Source organism: Dama dama, chromosome 16, assembly GCF_033118175.1.
Source record: "Dama dama isolate Ldn47 chromosome 16, ASM3311817v1, whole genome shotgun sequence".
In the NCBI taxonomy this organism is placed as follows: domain Eukaryota; kingdom Metazoa; phylum Chordata; class Mammalia; order Artiodactyla; family Cervidae; genus Dama; species Dama dama.
The window spans coordinates 10,870,134-10,893,806 of NC_083696.1; the positions used below are offsets into that span (position 1 = coordinate 10,870,134).

Sequence of the window (23,673 nt, forward strand, 5' to 3'; positions counted from 1 at the left end):
CCACTTACAGTCAGCTGACTGGGCTTACCCATGACCAGGTCATGTGTGACATCAAAGCTCGGCAGTACTGCTGATTGGGTGATTTAGTAAAGATATAAAATCTTCCATGGGCAAGGAGGTCAGTAGATTAGGGTCTATCTAAAGGTAGCATTGGTTCTGAGTATGAAGAAATGGGGCTTCCCAGGTGGCTCAGGGGTAAAGAATCTGCCTGCTAATGCAGGAGACGTGGGTTTGATCCCTGGGTCGGAAAGATCCCCTGGAGAAGGCAGTGGCATCCCATTCCAGTATTCTTGCCTGGGAAATCCCACGGACAGAGGAGCCTGGACAGACTACAGTCCATGAGGTCTCAAAGAGTCAGACATGACTGAACAACTAACACACACACACACACACACACACACACACACACACACACACCCCCCACGAAGCGGGAGTGAAACCTGAGGTGGGCAGAGCAGGGAAGGAAGCCGAGCCACTGCATGAGGATTCCTTGTTGCCTGGTCCTTACGAAGTGCACGCAATCGCTCCATCAGTGCAGCGGCGCCCTGAGAGGTCTTGTAGGTCTGCTCTACAAGGGGAAGAAAAGTAAGGGGCAGATTTTTCCAGTACTTCCTGTCTTTCAGAAAGTGTTCATTCCCCCCACTTCCAGGATGCACATGCAGCAGGGAAACCCCAGCCTGGGAGAAAAGACACGGTCATGTTGTCAAAGCCCAGACAGGGCAGCAGCAAGGGACATGTGAGCTGAGAGGGTCTAAAAGGTCCATAACGGACGTCTGCTTCAGTGGGGAAGCTTGGTGTGGGCTGAGGAATATTCCCGTTTGGTGAGATGTTGATTCTGTCCTCTAGAGGTGATAGTTTGGTAATTTCTACCTGCAGGGAATAGGGCTTCCCTGATAGCTCAGTTGGTAAAGAATCCGCCTGCAATGTAGGAGACCCCGGTTCAGCTTCTGAGTTGGGAAGATCCTCTGGAGAAGGGATAGGCTACCCACTCCAGTATTCTTGGGCTTCCTTGGTGGCTCAGCTAATAAAGAATCTGCCTGCAATGTGGGAGACCTGGGTTTGGTCCCTGGGTTGGGAAGATGCCCTGGAGAAGGGAAAGGCTACCCACTCCAGTGTCCTGGCCTGGAAAATCTCGCGGACTGTATAGTCCATGGGGTCAGACACGACTGAGCAACTTTCACTTTCACCTGCAGGGAATTTTATTCCTTTTGATGCTGTCGTGAGTTTTTTTAAAATTTCATGTTTGGCTTGTTCCTTGATAGTGGGCAGGAATGCAATTGCTTTTTGTGCATTGACCTTGTATCCTGCTACCTGGTTGAACTTATTTCTTAGCTTTAATTGTGTGTGTGTGTGTGTGTGTGTGAATTCCTTAGGATTTTTTTTAGACAAGAGCATGTCAGCTGCAAGTAAAAATAGTTTTACTTATCTGCAGGAAATTTGTTAAATAGATAAAAAGCTAAGTCCTTTCCCCATTCTCATCTGAACAACTTCCTAAGTCGTTTACTAGGTTCATCGGAAACTGTTATCTCAGGAACCAAGGCCATAATATGGTTTCCCACATTGCTAAATTTATTACATGAAATATATACAGAATATTTATTTATTTGAAATTTTTAAATTGGAGAATAATTGCTTTACAATATTGTGTTGGCTTCTGCCGTATAACAGTGTGAATCAGCCATAAGTATACATGTGTCCCCTCATTCTTGAGCCTCCCTCCCACCCCCCACCGCCCACCCCATCCCAGCCCTTTCGGTTGTCAGAGTACTGCGTTGAGCTCCTGTGTCATAGAGCAACTTCCCATTAGCGATCTATTTTACATATGCAATGTGTATGTTTCAGTGCTACCCTCTCAATTAGTCCCCCCCCCCCACCGCCACCACATGCAGAATATTTAAAAGAAACAGAGCAACTTAAAGAAATTAGTGGCTTCCTGATAAATCAGATTTAAATGGTTTCAGTTAAAGGAGCCCCAGAAATACCCAGGGACCTTGTGGAGAATTTATTTAGTTTACCTGCAATGGGCTGCTCCTGAGGAGTAGTCCTGGGTGGTGATGTGGGTCATTTCCCTCTTGGGAACAGCAGTGACCTGGCGATCAAAACGCTCCATCAGTCAGTGGGATGAGGGAACCGGAAGCTGGTCTAACCTGCGCAGCTGCAGGGAAGGTTCAGGGCTCGACTCTGGGTCCCTTTCCTTCCCCTCGGGGAATGGAATGCCAGTGGCATCCAGTGGCCTGTCAGACCAGTCACAGGCTGGAATTCTCACCCGTACTTAAGAGGAATCTTGCCTTTTCCTCCACATCTGGCCGAGCTCACTCATGATAAAGTTAAATTGGATGATTGGCCTGGGATAGCTTGAATTGCTGATTCGGTTTCTGAATCCTAGTGTGAATGGTGACCAGCAGAGAGACCAGCTCGGCAAGTAAACAAAGTCATGCCCTCTGATGGGCTGGCCATTAGGCTTTTTCCAAAGTCCTTTGATGCATTGTGTTGAGCGGATTCTTTCTTTTTCTCTTTTAGAAATAATTATAGAAATTAATGAGGTGTCGGTATTTAATAACACCTGTGTGAGGTGGCAAATAAACCCAGGAAGAATAGACTCCAGGATCGAATATGTGGTAAGTGAAGTGAGCTCCTTTTTTTCTGCCAGGGCAGAGATGGTTACCATGGGAATAAGAGTCAGAGGAACTTGCTTCCGGAAGTGCTTCTCAATCAAATAGCTCTCCAATGCCATAGTCCTTTTTAAAGTGAGTAGAGTTTTTAAGATATCAGGATTATTTTATTTTACATTTGGTGTTTAATGTGTTTGTCATCCTCAAGGGTGTATATGTGGGGGGTGTATTTATATTTGGCATCATCATGATTGCTTGTTTCCAAGCTCTTGTGTGTTACTCCCCCAGAGCAAGCCTAGAAGCATCTGCTGCCTGGGTGACAGGATGCAGCGAGTGGGTCTCAGGTTGTGACTGCCTCCATTGATCGCTGGTCATTTGAGTGCAGGATAGCACTCCTTAGAGAAACTCTCCATTTCACGTCACTTCTCAGGGTTTCTGGATTACCGGGCTCATCAGATTTCATCATCAGATACCTGAGAGCAGAGGGCTGCTGGATTTGTCTCCCCCAGGGTGGGCAGTGCAGCATAAAAGGGAGTAGGTAGAGAGTAGGCTCCAGCACTACAAAACCTCTCTTGGTTGTTTTCAGTGGAGTCACGTGGGTTCTCTTGTCTTTTCCCCTCACAAAGATATACATTAAAGGACAACGGTTGGACCCCCTGGAATCAGGTCATGAGGAGACAGTTAATTTGACCACAGAGAGCAGGACCCCAGAAGTGTGCCTAGACCTGTACCAGGGCACCAACTACACCGTGAACATTTCTACAGCCCCTCCCCGACGCTCGGTGCCAGCCGTCATTGAGCTCCAGACAGCTGGTAGGTGGAGGTGAAGTCTCATTTCCTCCTAGAGAATGCTCAGCGCAGGGTGTGGGGAAACATGCTTCAGAATCCACAGGTCAGGAGAGTTCATAGTTACTTTCTAAGGTTTGCAGCCAAGGGGTTAATTACTCCAGGGGTCAGAACCAGAGCAGGGCTAGTAGGAGAGATTCCTGTCCTAAGGATGCCAGACGGAATGGGCACTGATGTATGGATTCTTAGCTGGGTCTTCCAGTTGACGTGGAAGGTAATAAGAAGGCATTTAAAAGACAGCAGTAAGCAATGATGCCCTCTGTTTCAGCTGTCCAAGGCAATAGAGGGTAGCCATCTGGCTTATCTTCGGTGGAAACTCAAAAGTCATTTCTCACTCTTGCCTATGACGAAGGAGGAGCCAGGGAGGCCGACCCAGCAGCTCTACATTTAGGATGAGAAGTGACCCCAGGACTGATTGGGGTGGGGATGCAAAGTGAGGGTGAGCAGGTGGAGAGGAGGAGGCAGCCCTAGGATACAGGAGGGTAGAAGTTGGTTGTAAAGCAGATTGGACAGGAAGGAGCTTCAAGAGGTTGTAATAAACACCAAGACACATATATATCATCTGGATTTTTATATCATCATGACAATTACAATAAGTTTTTTTCATCACTCTGGTTGTGGGATGTCAAAATTAATTAAATTCTTTAAAAGCAAACCTTGAGAAGCCATTGGTGTTATTTGTTGTCTTGTATGGGTTGAGGTAGTTCTCAGCTAGCTATTTGATGTCCTATTTAAGAAAACCTATTTAAGTTGGACCATAAAGGAAGCTGAGTGCCGAAGAATTGATGCTTTTGAACTGTGATGTTGGAGAAGACTCTTGAGAGTCCCTTGGATTGCAAGGAGATTCAACCAGTCAATCATAAAGGAAATCAATCTTGAATATTCATTGGAAGGACTAATGCTGAAGCTGAAGCTCCAATACTTTGGCCACCTGGCGTGAAGAACTGACTTATTGGAAAAGACCCTGATGTTGGGAAAGATTGAAGGCAGGAGGAGAAGGGGATGACAGAGGATGAGATGGTTGGATAGCATCACTGACTCAATAGCCATGAGTTTGAGCAAGCTCCAGGAGTTGGTGATGGACAGGGAGGCCTAGCTCAGAGTCGGACATGACTGAGTGACTGAAGTGAATTTGAGAAAACTCAACCTTTAGGTATTGCTGCTGCTAGGAACTAGGAATTAACATGGATGTGGCAGAAATAAATAAAAAGTGTGCTAGTCTTTACAATATCATTCAGACTATGAAATTATACAAAATAGGTCTCAGGGTACTTGTATAGAAATAAAATGATTTATTTCTAAGTAAAGACTATGTTAGGTAAAGATATTGTCAACTTAATATGGTGACTAATTAGAGAAAATTGTTCAGACTTAACAATAAACTACTGTAGATTTATTAGGAATAAAAAGATCATCCTAGGACTCCAAACTCATCTGTCTCTGTTCAGTCAATGACAGCTTGCTGTTCATTGTCCACTGTTTTTTCTAACATCCTCTTCAACCTCTTCAAGTTAATTTCAGCTGGGGCAAGCATGGTCTTTGGGTTCAGACAGACCTGGATTTACATCTTAACTCTGCTGCTTAAGAGTTGGGTGACCCTGACTGAGTCTGTTAATGTCTCCAGACCTCCTTCTGTCTGAAATTTTAAGTGGAACTAGATTAAATTTGCAAGTTAATCTAGTGAGGATTGAGCTTTATATTGAATTATCCCAACTGGGCACCAGGTACATTTCTACATTTTCTCCATATCTACTCAAGTTTTGTCTTTCCTGTTTATTTATGCCTTCATGGGAAGATTTGTCATTCTGCTCATCTAGATCCTGCACATTTAGCCATCTGATTTCATGATTAGTGCTATGCCAGTTCTCTTTAAATGAATTGGGAAGTTTTCCATATTTTTATACCCTGGAAAAGTTTATATCACTTCAGGATTATCCCCTTTCTTTAAAGCTGGATGCATTTGCTCATAATATCATTTAAGTTTTACCCCTTTGGGAAATAATTCTTTGATGACTGTCAATTTCTTCTATGGTTTTAAGTATTCGTTTATGTTTCTTACATTTTCTTGAGTCAATTTTTATAATTTACACTTTCCTAGAAAATGTCCATTTAGTTGTGATTTTAAATATATTTGCAGAATGTCAAACGGAATATTTATTGACAACTCATCTGGAGTTATAGCTTATATATCCCCAGGTTATTTTGATTCTTAGTTTTGTGTTTCTTTCTTTTTAACACTTGATTTGCTTAGCTTGGGTTGTCTGTTTCATCACTATTCTTTTCCCTGAAGAATCATCTCTTGGGTTTTTAAAATTATTTTTTATCTCATTAATTTCTCTCATTTTTAAATTTCCTTGTCTCTGATTCTCTTAAGTTCGTTGTATTGTTCTATTACTAAATTCTTGAGCTAAATGCATAGTTCAACTTATTTCCATTATTTTCTGTTTGATGATAAAAGTCTTCAGTTCTTCTTTCTCCCTTCTGGATTTGAGCTTTGGTGGAATTCCTTAGGCATTTATACATATTCTCTTTATTTTTACTTTCAAGACATGGTATAATTGCTATTCTGATTTTCCCTTGATGGAAGAATTATTTATGAGGGTGTTGATATATGTTCCCTTTATTTTTACTTTCATAGCATTATATGCTTGGTATTTTGATTTCCCCATTGATTGAAAGATTAATTATGTATGTTATCAAGTGGTAGGTTTAAAATATTCTCAACATTTACAGTTTGCTGTTGATTTCTAGTTTTTTTTTTCAATTTTAGTATTCTTTGGGGGGACTTGTTGACATTTTCTTGGGATTTACTATTTGGCAAAGTTTTGCAATACTAGGTATAGTGTTTGCTTATAAATAAGGTAAGATTTAGTTTTAAATCAACTTCAGTGGTAAGATTTTTCAGGACTTCTGTTCTTGTTGTTGTTATTATTTTTTGCTTATTCAGATTGCCATTCTTCTCAGTTTGTCTTATACATTCTGATTGTTTCACACATTTTGATGTTATGATATTTATGTTCATGATTGATGTCTTAATTGTAGATTCTAACTTGCACTATTAACAAGTGGCTCACTTTAGCCTATTTAATAATTTTTTGGCCCTGATTTTCTTGACTTCTTTGTGGTCTACTTGCCTGATATGCCTTTGCCCACTTTTGTTCTTAAAATCTGTCTGGATAATATCGCTATGGATGTACTTGAGGAGATAGCATACATTGCAAACGTTTGTGAGAAAAATAGAGTTAATCCATTTACACAGTAGTGTTTGTGATATGGTTTTCCTTTCTTCTGTCACCTTAGTTTTTTCTTTTTTGTGCTTTGTTGCTATGTCTGTTGCGTTCTCTCTTTGCTGCACAGATGTTCTTTTCTCAGTGATTCAGACAGTATAGATCTTGAATTTATTTGGTACTACACATTAAAAAACAAAACCAAAAAAATCCTGTTTGAATGTGTATTTCTCATATTACCAGTGTCTAGACTGGAATCGTGTTGACTTCTCCCCCAAAAAGACAAGGAAGTTAGCATTTTTTACTTCCTTTTATTCCTTCCCCTTTTGCTTTCTTTTTGCTACTAGCTTAATAAAGCTTTTTATTGCCAGATTTTTATTTTTAATTATTTTTAACATGCACTACATCTCTCAAGAATTCATTTTTATAAAAACTTATAGCAATATTTATAACAATTATATAAACAGCTATATGTTTTCATAGTTTTAGTGCTTACTAGTGGTTCTTTCATACCAAAGTTTTTCTGTTTTTCTCTATTTTTTTTTCTCTTTCTGCGTCGTGATTTCTATCTTCTTACTGAGGAATGTGAGATAATCCTGAGCCCAGGATTATCTGAGAACCTCATTTTGTTGTCTTCACAAGTGAAAGGGAGCTTGATTGAAGATAGAATTCTTGGACCAAAACCGTTGTTGTCAGAATCTCGGAGGCGTTTCACATTGGCTTTGGGAATTTCAAATTTTGAAAGAGGAATTTGAAGGTGTGATTTTTATTTTTTCAATCCCACGTAGACAATCTGGTTTTTTCCAGCCTGGATATCATAGTTTTCTTTATATGTGAAGTTCCAGACTTTAATCATTTACTCATGCATGTAGTAAATGTTTATTGACCACTTACTATGTGTCTGACAGTTTTAGACGTTGGGAAATCAATAGTGAATGAGACAGAAATCTTTTCTTTCATGAAATTTCAGTCATGGGTTATATACATGTTAATGTTTTTCACAGAGTTTTCCTAGAGCCCTGTGAGTTTTTGGATTTTCACATTTCAGTCTATCTACACATTAAGAATATTTTCTTTCATTAAATCTCTGAGTATTGTTTTTGTTTGTGTCAACTTAAAAAAATATGCACAGTGTGAGAGCTGAGAGTTAAGTTTTATTTGGGGCAGAGGACTGCTGCCTGGGAGACAGTACCTCAGATAGCCTGAGAAACTGTTCCAAAGACATAGGGGTGAAGGACACTATATATGTGATTTTGACAAAGGGGGAGTACATGGAATCAAGTACAGATTTTTTGGTAGAAAGTTTCTGCTTGTCTCGTGAAGTTCTGCTAGTCACAAGAAACAATCTTCACCAAGAAGGATTTTAGGGCTTTTCTAGATATGAGGAGACAGAAGAATTGGGCTCATAAAATCAGCTCCTGAGAATATCTAGCTATCTGAAGACCTGTCCTGCCAGTGTTCCGGGGGCACAGAGTGCCTCATTTCTGCTCTCCGCTCTGAACTCCTTCAGGGGGCGTTGGAGTTCAGCTGCTGCAGCAGCACATAATTTAATCTTTGTAGAGGTAGATGACGAGCACCCATGGCAAGGGCCGACATTTGTTTTTGCACTTCAAATACTCCTATGTGGAATTCCTTGTCTGTCTGCATTGGTCTTCCACTTTCTCTCTTTTTTTCCATCCATGCCTTTTTCCTCTGCCTTCTGTGAGTATGTGGTAAGTTTGTTCTCTAGATGCATTTATGCACTAGATTTATTTTTTTATTTATTATTTTATTTATTTATTAATTGCATATTTATTTATTTATCAATTGCATAATTTATGCAATTATGTGCATTTCTGATGCACTTTAAAGTCTGTTGCTGCACTTTCATTCCTTTTGCTTCTTGTCTCTTCTAGTTCCTCTTTTATTTCTGCCTCTCTCAAGCAGTTTCCTCTCTGCTATCACATTCCTTTACCATCTCATCCTTTATCTGTTTGAATACATCTTTAAAATTTTTTTACTGAGTGTACAAAACAGATGTTGCTGAGTTTCACCATTATTTTGTTCAATATTTTTTCAACAGAGTTCATTCTTTGCTTTCAAGGCTTGATCTCCCTCTTTTTCTTTGTAGATTCATTTCTTAGGCTCCCCCCTTTCTCGACTGCAATTATTTACCCTTGGAAGTAAAAGTTTTATTTAGGGAACTTCCCTGGTGGTCCAATAGTACAGAGTTCACCTTGCCATGCAGAGGATGCAAGTTCGATCCCTGATAGGGGAACTAAGCCCGTGAGCCACAAATACTGAAACCCATGAGCCACAACTAGACAGTTTGTGCATCCCAGTGAAAAGGTCTCCCGTGAGAACAAAGATTTCACGTGCTGCAACTTAGATCCGAGGCAATCAAATAAATGAGTAAGTAAATAAAAAGGTTTTCTTAAAGTTTTATTTAGGATTGATATTCCCTTCATCATAAAATGGACTTCCCTGGTGGCTCAGACGGTAAAGCATCTACCTACAATGAGGGAGGCTTGGATTTGATCCCTGGGTCGGGAAGATTCCTTGGAGAAGGAAATAGCAACCCACTCCAATACTCTTGCCCGGAAAATCCCATGGACAGAGGTGCCTGGTAAGCTGTAGTCCCTGGGGTTGCAAAGAATCGAACACTACTGAGCGACTTCACTTTCACTTTCATAATAAAATGGATGGCATTCCCTTTGGTCTTACTTTTTATTGGATAATATTGATATGCTTATCTCAGGTCTCATCTTGAGGGATTTACTGCTGGTTGGATGATCCAGTGTCCTTTGGGGAGCAGCTGCAAGAAAGCCTCCTGCCCTGATCGAGCACTTGGCTGTCTTGGATCGGCAAAGCTGTAGCTCTTGTGTCAGCTTAGCATCACCTGGCTTCATGTGGAGCTTCGCCTACAGAGGCTGGAAGGAACAAGTCTCCCCTTTTGCCAACTGCAGCTCTCTGTCCGGTGGAACCTCCAGATCCGCAGGCCAGTGTGCTAACGAGAGACTATTATTATTAGAAGTAGAAATAGTGAGAACAGTGTATGTAACCCTGGGTGATTATCAGAATTGCCTGGTGAGTTAAAAAAAGAAAAGGAAAAAAGACCCAAAAAAACCCACCAATGTCCAAGCTTTCCGTTAGATCTGCTGATGGGCATTTAGGATTGGGAGCCATTAGGCTAAGGGGCTCCAGACGGAGCAGTCCTGTGGCCTGTCCTTGCTTCCAGCCCACAACTCAATGGGCAGTAGTCCTCCCCTGTTCCTTCCTTTGAGATTTTGGGACCCTGCTCCTTTGCTTGGAAAGCATATTGCACAGAGCTCTCAGCCTTTTTCTTTGCCTAGATTCTTCCACGCTGTGCTATGGAGAAATATCTTCATGTTTCTGCCTTATAGATGGCAGTCAACCCTTCTTTTCAACCCAGATGCAAACTGACCCGTTTTTACTATTCTCCGTCAATTCTGTCAGGGTTGGGGGTGGGAAGTGGGAACCAGATGCCTTTGTTTTCAGACCATAATGGCTATAAGTGGGAAAATCATATTGAGACAGGAACTCTGCAGACGATACTTCTGCTTTATGTTCTGTTTGTGTACAGACATATACTGTATGTGATACTGCTCACATAGGTGTATTTGGTATGCCTCAAAACCATGTGCATACATGGGGCAATTTTTGTTTCTGCTATCCTTATCCAATCTTGAAAATGAAAGTTGTGAAGGTAACGGAGAGCACTTGTGATAGGTCTTCAAATTCTTTCTCATAACCATATTTTTACATCTTCCAATAAGAGCTAGCCAAGACTATTTTCTCCGAGCTGATTGCCTGATGCTGCCTATGTCAGTGACATTTAAAATGCTGTGGACAATTCTGATTTTGAACACAAAAGTTTATTGCTATCATTATTTCTTCTTAGGTAGCAAAGACTCCAGTGGGAGTAATATACATGAAAGGTTGTTATAAAAAGCTTCTCTCTGCTAAACACTGAAACTTTTTCACATTTGTAAAAAATGTCCAGACTTGTTTGTTAGGAAATCTGCTTTTTCTTGGAAATTAGTCTTGGTTCTACTAGACTCTCTGTGGGGTCTTTATTCATTAGTAAAAAAGTTTTTTTTTTTTTTTTAATTGCCTTAAGAAAATAGAACATTGAAGGAATGAATTAGGCTGCAGGAGGCATGAAATGACTTTTCTTCTATACAGTGATGGAAATACATCTGCTGCTTGATTATTTTACTGCTTTAGCCCTCATCTAAGTAGCCCTGGAAATACTGTCTGCTGAGAACAAACGTCTTGCCTGGTCATCTACTTTCTGGTCATCTTCTAGGTTGGAAACACTTGCTCTAAGAGTTCTAATCCCTGACCTTTGACTTTTATTCAGTTTCTCCTTATTCTCAGACTTTCTGCCTATTGATATACTTACCTTCATGACATTTTACTTATGGACAATCCAAATGATAGGATTAGCTTTCTAAAATCTCACACCTTTACTGGTTAACAATAGTTTTATTGATTTTATTATTAGTCATTTATTTTTGACTGCTCCGGGTCTCTGTTGCTGCACACGGGGCTCTCTCTAGTTGTGGTGAGTGGGGGACTACTTTCTAGTTTCAGCGTTCAGGCTTCTCGTTGCGGTGAGCTCTCTTGTTGCAGAGCACGGACTCTGGGGTACCCTGGCTCAGCAGCTGTGGCACCCGGGCTTGGTTGCTCCGGCATGCAGAATCGTCCCGGACCAGGGATCCAGCACACATCCCCCACATTGGCAGGTGTGTTCTTGACCACTGAGCCACAAGGGAAGTCCTACCACAGTTTTAAAATATATATACATTATTTATGCTTGTGATATAAGAAAAGCAGCCCGGATTGCTTGATTCCACAAATAAGGAAATTGAGGGTCAGAGGGGTTAAGTGGCTTAGCTAAGGTCATGCAATTAAGAAGTTGTACAGCCAGAACTTGGAGCCAGGTTTGATGCTTCTGTTGTTAAACATTCTGTTGGCTCTCGGAGTTGCAGTTGTCCTTCACCATGGTATGTTTTGCTAGCAACACTTCCCTGTGTTCTTTCTTATCTTTTAGGTGATGATCTCTTAGAAGATGATGGGATTTTCAATATTTCAATATTTAATGAAGTTTGCTTGAAATTGAACAGGCATTCTAGGAAAGTTGGATCAGAACAAGTGTATCAAGTAAGAAGATCTCTTATGCTATTCTTAATAAATTGTGTCACTTAAAAATTTGGGTGCTCTCCAAGTGGGGATCCAGAGTATTTAAACACACTAATGGAATGAACTTCTAGATTGTTTAATTTTTATTTCTAGAGATGGATGCAAGACAGCTGCAAGTGAGGGACTAAATTGAAGGAAGATATTATATTTAGTGATTTGCTATCATTTTCTCTGATATTTCACATATATTTTATTCAGAGAAGGCAATGGCAACCCACTCCAGTACTCTCGCCTGGAAAAATCCCATGGACGGAGGAGCCTGGTAGGCTGCAGTCCATGGGGTCGCTAAGAGTCGGACCTGACTGAGCAACTTCACTTTCACTTTTCACTTTCATGCATTGGAGAAGGAAATGGCAACCCACTCCAGTGTTCTTGCCTTGAGAATCCCAGGGACGGGGGAGCCTGGTGGGGTGCCATCTATGGGGTCCCACAGAGTCGGACATGACTGAAGCGACTTAGCAGCAGTAGCAGCAGCATATTTTATTAATATTTTGGTATATTAGTTGCAGCTGGTTTTGTCAACAAATTCATACATGGATGTGGGTTTTTAAGAAACTTCTTGCAAAGCTGTTGGTTCTAATTTAACCTGAATTTATAAACATCACAAATCTGAAGTAAAATTGTGAGTATAATCAGGTAGGAACTGAGATTTGTTATTTTCGTGTCAGTTTCAGTTCAGTTCAGGCAAATTCTGCAAATTTGCCTCAGACTGATCTTCATTCTATCCTGTTGCGTTCACTCAATCCAAATTCTCATACAGCATAACAGAGTTCCTAGTACTTGAAAAATTAATATGTAAAAAAATAGTGGCATTTGTATCTGATTTACTTTTTCTATTTATTGGGAAGAAAGAATATCTACACTTAGACGGCTTTATATTCAGAGAAAGTCTCCAGTTAGATGCTTGGAACTTTCTAATTTTGTTCAGTTTAGTTCAGTTTAGTTGAGTCACTCAGTCATGTCCGACTCTTTGAGATTCATGGACTGCAGCATGCCAGGCCTCCCTGTCTATGACCAACTCCCAGAGCCTACTCAAACTCATGTCCATTGAGTTGGTGATGCCATCCAACCATCTCATCCTCTGTCGTCCCCTTCTCCTCCCACCCTCAATCCTTCCCAGCATCAGGGTCTTTTCAAACGAGTCAGTTCTTCACATCAGGTCACCAAAGTATTGGAGTTTCAGCTTCAGCATCAGTCCTTCCAATGAATATTCAGGACTGATTTCCTTTAGGATGGACTGATTGGATCTCTTTGCAGTCCAAGGGACTCTCAAGAGTCTTCTCCAACACCACAGTTCAAAAGCATCAATTCTTCGGTGCTCAGCTTTCTTTATAGTCCAACTCTCACATCCATACACTTTAGTGCCTAGCAAATCATCTAGCAGAGCGTAGACTGAGTATTAAATTAGAATTATTTCATCAACCATTTGCCAGAAGAATATCATGTGTTAGGACCTGGACTTTCTGATCCGAATTAATATAAGCATACATGTAAACAGACAAACGACAATGTGGTATAATGAGAGCTTTGATAAAAAGTAAATAAATGGAATAGGAGATTGTATGTAAGTGTCTTATGTTTAGGTACAGTTTCCTTTTAACCAGACTCAGAAATGATGCCGAGTCACAGGCAGTAAGTAGGAATTCACCCGATGAAAGATGCTGGGTGAGGGGAAAGACGGACACCGTGGGCAAGTAGCGTAGCTGATTGGATGATCGAGAATGTGGCTTTTTGGAGGGACAGAGAAAACAGGGAGATGGGAAGAAATGAGACAAAAATCTGAGTAGTGGCCTCATCATCCTTGTATCCCGTACTTTTGAGCTTGGATCTTATTTTGATGTCTATGTGGAGGCACTGGAGGATTTTAAACAGATGAGTGAAATACTCAAATTTTTATACTGGAAGGAACACCGGACCTAGAAATATATTCAGGTACCTAAGTAATTTAATATAAAATAAAGATGGTCTTTCAAATGAATACAGAAATAAATGGTTTGGAGACAATTGGTTAACACTTTGGTTAAGAGGATAAATGATTCTTACTTCATGGCCTACACTCAAATGATTAAAGAGTTCAATTTAAAAAATCGCTATTTTTTTTTAATATGTCAGACAAAGATTAAATAACATGTGAAATACTCTTAACGAATCCATTGGAAAGAAGTGAACATTCAAAGGGGGTTTTCAGAAGAGAATATACTTACTGCCAAAACACACATGAGCATGTGTTATGCCTCAAAAACCATGAGTTACCATAGTCTTTCTATAAACTTGGAGTGAATCCTGTTACACACAGCTGTGGGCACTTAAACTGGCATGATTTTTCCAGAGTGGTTACTTGTTAGGGTCTATCAATAAATTTTCAGACATGTACTATAATTTATTATGCAGACCTATACAGAAAGATTAAACTATCCTCTGAAGCTTTATTTATAATAGGGGAAATTGAAAACAACTTAAATGTCCATTAATAGGGATTTGTTCAAATAAATAATCATACATTCATCGGATAGAACACTACACAGACTTGAATCCCGCTGGACAGCATTTGCTGCTGTGGACCAATATTCCCACTGAAATAGTCTCTTTATCTCTTTTGGTCTGAGCCCTTTCAGTCTCCTTTACAAGATCTCTCTTCTATCCCTTAAATTTGATTACCCCCAAGGTTGTGCCTTCCCTGTTTTCTTGTCATAATATACCTGTCTTTGGGTGTCTTACCCATTGTCTCGACTTCCGTGACCATCTCCATCTCCAAGACTTCTGAGTCAATTTAGTTAGGGCTACCGTCTAGTCAAGGCTATGGTTTTTCCAGTGGTCATGTATGGATGTGAGAGTTGGACTATAAAGAAAGCTGAGCGCCGAAGAATCGATGCTTTTGAGCTGTGGTGTTGGAGGAGACTCTTGAGAGTCCCTTGGACTGCAAGGAGATCCAAACAGTCCATCCTAAAGGAGATCAGTCCTGGTGTTCATTGGAAGGACTGATGCTGAAGCTGAAACTCCAATACTTTGGCCACCTCATGTAAAGAGCTGACTCATTTGAAAAGACCTTGATGCTGGGAAAGACTGAAGGCAGGAAGAGAAGGGGACGACAGAGGATGAGATGGTTGGATGACATCACCGACTCAATCAATGGACGTGGGTTTGGGTGGACTCTGGGAGTTGGTGATGAACAGGGAGGCCTGGTGTGCTGCGGTTCATGGAGTCGCAAAGAGTCGGACACGACTGAGTGACTGAACTGAATTGAATCTGTTCTCTAAGCTCTGGGCCTTGTGCCCCACCCCCTACAAGCTTCCTGCGCTCCCTTTAGCACTATGTCTTCATGTATGTGACTCTACCTGCAAAACCCTTCTCTCCCTCATTTTACCTGGCTAACCCCTGCTTGTCCTTCAGTGATCAGCTTGGTCATCTCCCTGGTGGGAGGTCTTCACTGACCTCTTCCCCCAAATGCCGTCCCTTCTTTGAACTGTTTTTCCTATCCCAACTTTTCACATCCCCAATTCACATGGGGATTAATGCTAATTTCCCCTTCAGTCCACAATTAAGATGAGGAAGCCTTCCCTGATCCCTAAGGAGGAAGGTCAGGTGACCCTCCTAGATACTCCTCCAGCCTCACGTGTTGTAACACTTATTCCTGGGTATTTTATTTGCCTGGATACTTACCTGTGAGTTCCTTGAGGTTGGGACCTGTATCTTATTTTCTGTTTTATACCCAACACTATACTCTGGCTGGCAAGTAACAGGCACTCTATCCATTTATAGGAATATTTAATGATAGACAAAAACTTTATAATATGTTGTTAAGTAAAAGGACTATATTATAAAATTATTCAAACTATGTGATTTCAAGTTTGTTAATTAGAAAGTAATTTTTGTTTATAGACTGAAATACAGGTAGTTTAGAATGAGACAGACTTTGTAGAAATGCACCCTCCATAGTTGTGAGGTTTTTCTCCAGCAGATGGCAGCAGTCTAAATGTAGACGTGGGTGAGGTCAAACATCTGCATGGACCGAGTGTTTTCAGTTTTCAAGAATGGGTGACATTGAGAACAAATGGGTAAGGGTGTTCAGGGTATCAGGCAAGGAGAATGGTAGAAGTGATATAACAATGGTTTTTTTTGAGACAGGTGGGGAAGAGAGGGTGGGAGTGTTAGAATATTGGTAGACAGTTATGAATGAGGAATGGTACAGTTTTGAAGCTTCCTTGGTGGCTCAGAGGTTAAAGCGTCTGCCTGCAATGCAAGAGTCCTGGGTTCAATCCCTGGGTCGGGAAGATCCCCTGGAGAAGGAAATGGCAACCCACTCCAGTATTCTTGCCTGGAGAATCCCATGGACGGAGGAGCCTGGTGGGCTACAGTCCATGGGGTCGCAAAGAGTCTGACACGACTGAACAACTTCACTTTCTTTTCACTTTCTTTTGAGTGAGGAAATCTTGGTAGATTTCCTGAGAGCAATCAGAGTGGGAGCAAGTGGTCCAGAAGAATAGGGGATTGGGAGATCCTGGTGGAGCAGCTCAGAGGAGGACACGGTCTAGGATGTGGCCGTGGATATGGGTAGCTCAGGTGGAGTGGAGGAACTTCACAGTAGTGAACTCAAGGCACTCTGAGACCAAGTTTTGACAGCTTATCTATATAAGGACTTTCATGTTACCCAAGAGAATGCTAGGAATTGGGGGAGAGAGGAATCTCTCAATGAACCAGGTATCAGAGTCAGGTAGAAGAATGACTGTGATGAAGAAGGGTAGTGGATGGAAGAGTCAGTGACACCAGCATCAAAGGAAACTCTAAAAACATGTACATCCAGCTAAAGCACCAGATGATCATATGATCTGGGACTTTTACATGTTTTTTTTCTTTATAAGCCCCTGTATTATATGTACATCTTGAATTGGTGGTGGCTAGAGTATTATTGGGTTAACACTGTGTGTGATGACTGCTTGAACTGAAAACTCTTTTCCAGAGCTCTAATAGGCAGGCTCAAGTGAAGTACCATGGCTCAGTCGCTCAGTTACGCATTCCAAAGGCAGATAATTTGGGGTTGTCCTCATAAAAGTGTAAAATGTCTGTTCTAGAGACTTGTCTATGGATTTCTTATGAATGAAAAGGAAAGGATTTTGCCCAGTAACTCTAGTGCAATCTCCTTCACCTGGGTAGGCTCAAGGGATTACTGTAGACTAGCTTGACATTTGGTTCATCAGAGATGTAGTTATGCATTTTAAGTTTAGTCTTATAGCTGGTTGAGGGGGAGGTTGCATAGGCTACGTGGGGTAGCTTTGTAAAGTTGTCACCCGGTTTAGCTTGCTATTGTATTAAAAATAATTCTATGTGGGTGAAGATAAGTAGAAGGAAGCGGCTTGCTTTCTTTCATTTTGCTTGTAGTATAGGTATCTGCAAGCCAAACAAATTTAATGCATCCCTTTCTTTTAATCTCATGACAGTTTAAAGTTCTAGGTCGAAGGCGGTATCTGAATAATTTTTATCACGCGACTTCGTTTAACTTTACAACGAGGGAACAGACGGCAGTGGTGTGTTTAGATCTGTATCCAGCAACTGACTACACAGTGAACGTCACCCTCCTGGGATCTCCGGAGTGGCCGTCAGTGCAAACAACAGTGACCACCGCACCAGCAGGTAGGTGGGGATGTCTTTCTCTTTGGTGTCTTAAGACAACAAGTTAAATGTGTGTGTTGAACTACACGACATGGGGGAGCATAAAGAATGCTAGTCTTGGAGGCAAGAGACCTGGGTTCTTGGTCTAACAAACTGACAGTTTTATCTGGGGTGGAAGGTCTCTGAATCTTCCCTCCCCACAGGGGTGCTGGTTCAGATAGAGTACAGACCAGGAGCTGAATGGAATCTCGAGGAGTGATGGATCGAGCAGTGTGTAAGGCTTTCTATCTTTCACCTCAAATTTAAGACAGCTGAACCCTAAAGGTAGACATTATGGGCAACTAGAACCAGCTTCCAGGAGTTCGGAAGTGTGAGCTCCACTGTGTCAGGCACTGGGGGGACAAAGAGGCCACCTGACTGGGTCTTGTACAAGCTCATTAACCCGAAGCAGAAAACAGTGACCTAAAGCAGATCAGGCTCCTTCCCCTGTGGCTCGTGTTGTTGTTGTTTAGTCGCTCAGTCGTGTCCAACTTTGCAACCCCATGGACTGAAGCCAGGCTTCCCTATCCTTCACTAGCTCCTGGAGTTTGCTCAAACTCGTGTCCATTGAGTCAGTGATGCCATCCATCCATCTCATCCTCTGTTGCCCCCTTTTCCTCCTGCCTTCAGTCTTTCCCAGAATCAGAATCTTTTCCAGTGAGTCGACTCTTCACATCAGGTGGCCAAAGTATTGGAGCTTCAGCTTCAGCATCTATCCTTCCAATAAATATTCAGGGTTGATATCCTTTCCCAATAGAGGCGGCTGTTTCAACTCCACAGCTCCCTCTAGTGGCGAGAGATGCTGTTGTCGCTACAATTAATTTCTTTTATTGCCGTGCTTCAGGGCATTCAGCATCTTAGTTCCCTGACCAGGGATCAAACCTGCAGCCACTGCATTGGAAGCGCCGAGTCTTAACCACTGGCCTGCCAGGGAAGTCCTTCTACAATTAATTTCTTTTTTTCTTTTGTCAGTAGGGTTTAAGGGACAAACTTATGGACAGCCAGGCAGAGAGGCTGCCCCCTTTGAAGGAACACAGTAGAATAAGATAGGTCTTGCTCCTACCTTCCTGAGGCCTTTATCCTGTTCACCCACTGATCTTTGCGGGTCGGGAGTGAACACTTTGATCTTTGTACATGGAAGGCTCTGAAATATGATAGACACAAGTGGGGGCCATGCAGTTAACGGGAGAATGAAAATTCACGATTTTATTTTCCATCTCAGATTATGCTTGGTATCAACAGACATTGCACGATGAATATCTCCTCACAGCATAAACCTAGCCCCCACATCCATTTCCAGCTATAGAATAATGCTCACAATTTGCATATACATTTCCTCCAACTGTTAAATCCTCAGTGGAATAAAAGTCTGAAATTAACACCTACCTCTCCTTGTAAATTAATGTGTAAAGGCTCTCGAGTCCTAGGTTCTTTCCTCCCCAGTGTTTTCTCTGCAAAGTCTCTGTCAGAGTGGCCTGCTTGTGATGGAGAGTGTGTTCTAGCTGTTACATCCTGGAAATCTGGCTTTTGTAATAGACGTTACTTCTTGGTGGAGGTGGTGCTCAGTCGCTCAGTCGGGCCCAACTCTTTGCAGCCCCGTGAACATTACCCTGCCAGGCTCCTCTGTCCATGGGATTCTCCAGGCAGGAACACTGGAGCGGGTTGCCATTTCCTCCTCCAGGGGGTTTTCCCAACCCAGGGACTGAACCTGCATCTGTTGATCTCCTGCATTGGCAGGCGGATTCTTTATCACTGAGCCACCTGGAAAGCCTATATTACTTCTAAGGTACCTCCGAAGTTGAAGTAGTCTTGAATTATCCCAAGTTTCATCTTTCCATTTCTCAGCGTGAGTCCCAGAGTTATAGAACATCGAAAAGCAAAATTATGTCACAACTGTACAACACCGTGAGTGTACTAAATATCATTGAATTGTATACATTAGAGTGGTAATTTTATGTTGTGTGAATGTCAGTGAGAAAATCCCAATGGATTAGACACGGTTGTCTTGCTCCTGGGCCTCAGTTACCTTCTGTGTGATGCGTTATGTGACGTAATGCAAGTGAAATGTTTAAAACAGTTCCTGGTACATAATAATGATGATGACAACACTGCTAGCTTTATTTACTCATTTGTTTAAATTAATTTTTATTGGAATATAGTTGCTTTACAATGCCGTGTTAGTTTCTACTGTGTAGTGAAGTGAATCAGCCATCCATATACACAGATCCCCTCTTTCTTGGATCTCCTGCCCATTTAGGTCACCACAGAGCATTGAGCTGAGTTCCCTGATCTGTACGATAGGTTCTCGTCAGTTGTCTATTTTATACACAGTATCAGCTCTAACTTTGTTTTTTGAGCCCTGACGATGTCCAGCCACTGTTCAAAGTGCCATCCTTGAGTCAACCCAAACCTACCCAACCTTCTGAGGAAGGCATTGCTATTATTCCCCTTTTACAGGTAAGGACCATGAGGCGCAGAGAAGTTAAGCAACTTGCCCGAGATCACAAAACTTGTGAGAGGTTTTGTAAGTGGGATTTGAACACAGTCTGGCTCCAGGGCCCTCGTTTTTAATCAGTGCATCTACTGCTTTTTACTAAATATTAGTGCTCGAAAAAAAAGAAAAATTTTGTTCCTAGAACCTAGCGCATGTTAGTCCAGACCCACTTTGCTTTTGTCAGCCCTGGACCATTCATTAATAAATGTTCATTTCTTATCTATTGTATGTCAGGCAGCTTCTGATAGCTGACAATGTAGCAACAATAAAATAGTCTCAGCTGTCACGGGGTTGGAGTCAGGAGGTTGGAGAGGAGACAGATAAACAAGTAAGGAAATATATCATATATTAGGTGGGGCTAAGTGGTAAGATGAAGAATAAAATTTGGCATAGGGACTGGCAGTTGATGGTCAGGGAGGGCCTCTATTGTAAAGAGACATTTAAGTACAGGTTTGAAGGGAGTGAGGGAACACCATGTGACAGGCATGTCCTTGGCGTGTTCTGGGAACATCCGGGAAGCCAGCATGGCTGGAGCAGAGTGAGTTGGAGAAAGTGGTAGGAGATGTGGTCTCTAGCTTGAGTATAATGAGGGGGTCATGCCGCCAAGTTTGGAAAGTGAGACTGTGGTTATCTCTTCCTTTGCAAGGTGGACCCCAGATTATCCATAGTGAGTATAATCTACCATGTGAGGTGTCAGCCTCTATAGGTCACTATGCCATCTGAAATCCACCCCCCGTGAATTTCAACTTAATTTGGGAAATCTCTTTTCATAAAGTTACTTGGATTCCGTCTGACCTTAGGCTCTCATCTGTTGTAGGGGGAGGAAATCTACTCTCTCTGAACATCTTGGAACTTTGCCCATGGTGGCTCCGGGTCTTTCTTGTTGTCTATCCCATGTACTTAGAACCTTGTATTTTCATTTCTCCTTCAGGCCCTGTTTCTCCCACCCTCCACCGTTGCTAAAGATCTTGATCTGTGTAGTGAAAGAGCCTCCTTTCTCTGTGAGCAGGACATCCTATACCTATACTAGGAAACTCTTCAAGTGAAATGCATTGTCTTAAACAGAAATGGACTCACTGACATGAAAAATAAACTTCTGGTTGCCAGAGAGGGGGATAGCAGGCGGCGCTTGTTGTTTAGTCGCTAAGTCATGTCCGACTCTTTTGCAACCACAGTGACCGTAGCCTGCCAGACTTCTCTGTCCATTAGATCCTGCAGTGGGTTGCCATTTCCTTCTCCAGGGGATCTTCCTGACCCAAGCATTGAACCTGCGTCTCCGGCATTGGCAGGTAGATCCTTTATCATTGAGCCATCTGGGAGGCTCCAGTGGGGTCAGGGGGCAGAGATAAATGAAGAATTTGGCATTAATGTATACATGCTACTGTATATAAGGTCAGGCTTCCCTGTTGGCTCAGGTAAATCTAGAATCTTTACCTAGAATCAGGTAAAGATTCTAGGTAAAGAATCTGCTTGCCAGTTGGGAGATGCAGGAGACTGGGATTCAGTCTCTGGTTTGGGAAGATCCCCTGGAGAAGGAAATGGCACTGTAGTGTCCCATGAACAGAGGGACCTCGCAGGCTACAGTCCATAGGGTCACTAAAGTCAGACACAACTTGGCCACTAAACAACAACAACAACATATATAAGGTAGGGAAACAAGGACCTACTGTATAGCACAGAGAACTCTATTCAATATCTTATAATAATGTTTAATGGAAAAGAATCTGAAAAGTATATATATATGTGTGTGTGTGTGTGTGTGTGTATACTGGAGAAGGAAATGGCAACCCACTCCTGTATTCTTGCCTAGAGAAGCCCATGGACAGAGGGCCCTGATGGGTTGCAGTCGATGGGGTCTCAAAGAGTTGGACATGATTGAGCAACGAACATATATATGTATATATAAATTGTATGCTTGAATCACTTTGCTATACACTTGAAACTAACACAACATTGTAAATTAACTATACTTCTATATACAGAAAGGAGGGTACATGTCAAATGGGGAGAAAAGTACTGCAATAAACTCATTAAAAAAAAAAAAGAAAGAAATGTATTGTCTTGCAACACAGTCCCAACTTCCTGCTCTTTTCTCTGAATTTCTCTGTCCCCAGAAAGCTCCCAAGAATTGTTCTAATCCAAATGACTTCTTATTATTGAATGCCTTGCTTCTGAGTCCTGCTTCCTGGTTAAGAGGTTTCCTTTGTCTTTCCTGGAAAATTACGCTCCTCTGATCCTCGAGCTGCTGTTGAGTTTCTGGAACTTGTGCTTTCATTGGTCAGATGTGGTCCAGGAAGTCCCCTAGGTTAATGAATTTTCACCCAAACCCCACCTTTCCTTAGAACTGAATTTCTAAGACTTGAACTGCCCGTGTTGCTTTGACGGGAACTGAAGCACTCCTTCCCACCACCCTTTGCTTTACTGCATTGGGAGGGATAATCCTCCAGCGTTCTAGGGCCTCCTAAGTGTTCCATTCTGCTCCCTCAGGCTAGCTGAGTGGTAGGCTTTCCACCTTCCATGCCAGCCGTTTCTATTACTTCTTCTTCCCCATGCCTGGCTAATATCTTTTGCTATAGATTAGTACTTACCTTCTCTATATTTGCTTTTTGTTTTCTTCCATAGATTTTTGTTCTCCTAACATATAACTTTGGATTCTGCCTGTGAGGTCTTCATAGAGCAAGAATGATGACTTGCTTCAGTCAGTGTTCAAATAAATTCTTCCCCCTTCCCTTTTGTTAGGCGGTATTTATTTCTGTTCAGTTCAGTCTGTGACCTCAGCCTGGACCTGATCAAGGGTCAGGCAACCTGAATCCTCTTTACGTTTCTGCTTTTTTATTCTTTCTTTTCAAGTTTTAAGTCAGTGTATTTTCCTGAGTAGACTTCCTCATAGTCTGTGCCATACCTGCTGTTTCAGCTGTAAGAACAATGTCACCTTGAAACTCTCTTAATGATGCCTGAAGAATTCTACACTGATCTTTCTAGTCTTTCTCTTCTTAAATATGTCACATTTTCTGTAGCTACATAGTACCACAACTCCAGTTATTGAAAAGTTCTCTATTAGTGCTTACACTGGGTTACCTATTTACAACTGTCAGAGGACCCTTCTTGATAGAATAATACTTAATTCTGATTTTGGGGGATCATTTTGTTTTTTTCTCCAGAATAGCCCCTTTATTCTTCTCTTTGATGATTTTCAGCCGTTTCCCTGACCTAGTGAGTATCTCTACCTTTTCTAGTCTCTATAGAGCAGTTATATTTGGATATATCTCCTTTTCCTTATTGTAGTTTTCTAGCTGGGCTAATAACATTGTACAGGAGGCAGTGATCAAAACCATCCCCAAGAAGAAGAAATTCAAAAAGACAAAATGGCTGTCTGAGGAGGCTTTGCAAATAGCTGAGAAAAGAAGAGAAGCGAAAAGCAAAGGAGAAAAGGAAAGATATACGCATCTGAATGCAGAGTTCCAAAGAATAGCAAGAAGAGCTAAGAAAGCCTTCCTCAGTGATCAATGCACAGAAATAGAGGAAAGTAATAGAATGGGAAAGACTAGAGATCTCTTCAAGAAAATTAGAGATACCAAGGGAACATTTCATCCAAATATGGGCACAATAAAGGACAGAAATGGTATGGACCTAACAGAAGCAG

General features: G+C 41.7%; 1 protein-coding gene across 7 annotated transcripts in view; it reads left to right on the forward strand.

The window, feature by feature from the left end:
- Nucleotides 1-23,673, forward strand: part of SUSD1 (sushi domain containing 1) — a 183,681-nt gene that overhangs the window by 56,465 nt on the left and 103,543 nt on the right. For 6 of the 7 annotated variants that reach the window (XM_061163419.1, XM_061163424.1, XM_061163423.1 and 3 more), the window contains 4 exons: nucleotides 2,521-2,618; nucleotides 3,239-3,425; nucleotides 11,742-11,851; nucleotides 17,326-17,518. In XM_061163419.1, coding sequence (XP_061019402.1) covers nucleotides 2,521-2,618; nucleotides 3,239-3,425; nucleotides 11,742-11,851; nucleotides 17,326-17,518 — 588 coding nt within the window. The remainder of the gene's footprint in view (nucleotides 1-2,520; nucleotides 2,619-3,238; nucleotides 3,426-11,741; nucleotides 11,852-17,325; nucleotides 17,519-23,673) is intronic. The other variant, XM_061163421.1, reaches the window with a different exon arrangement.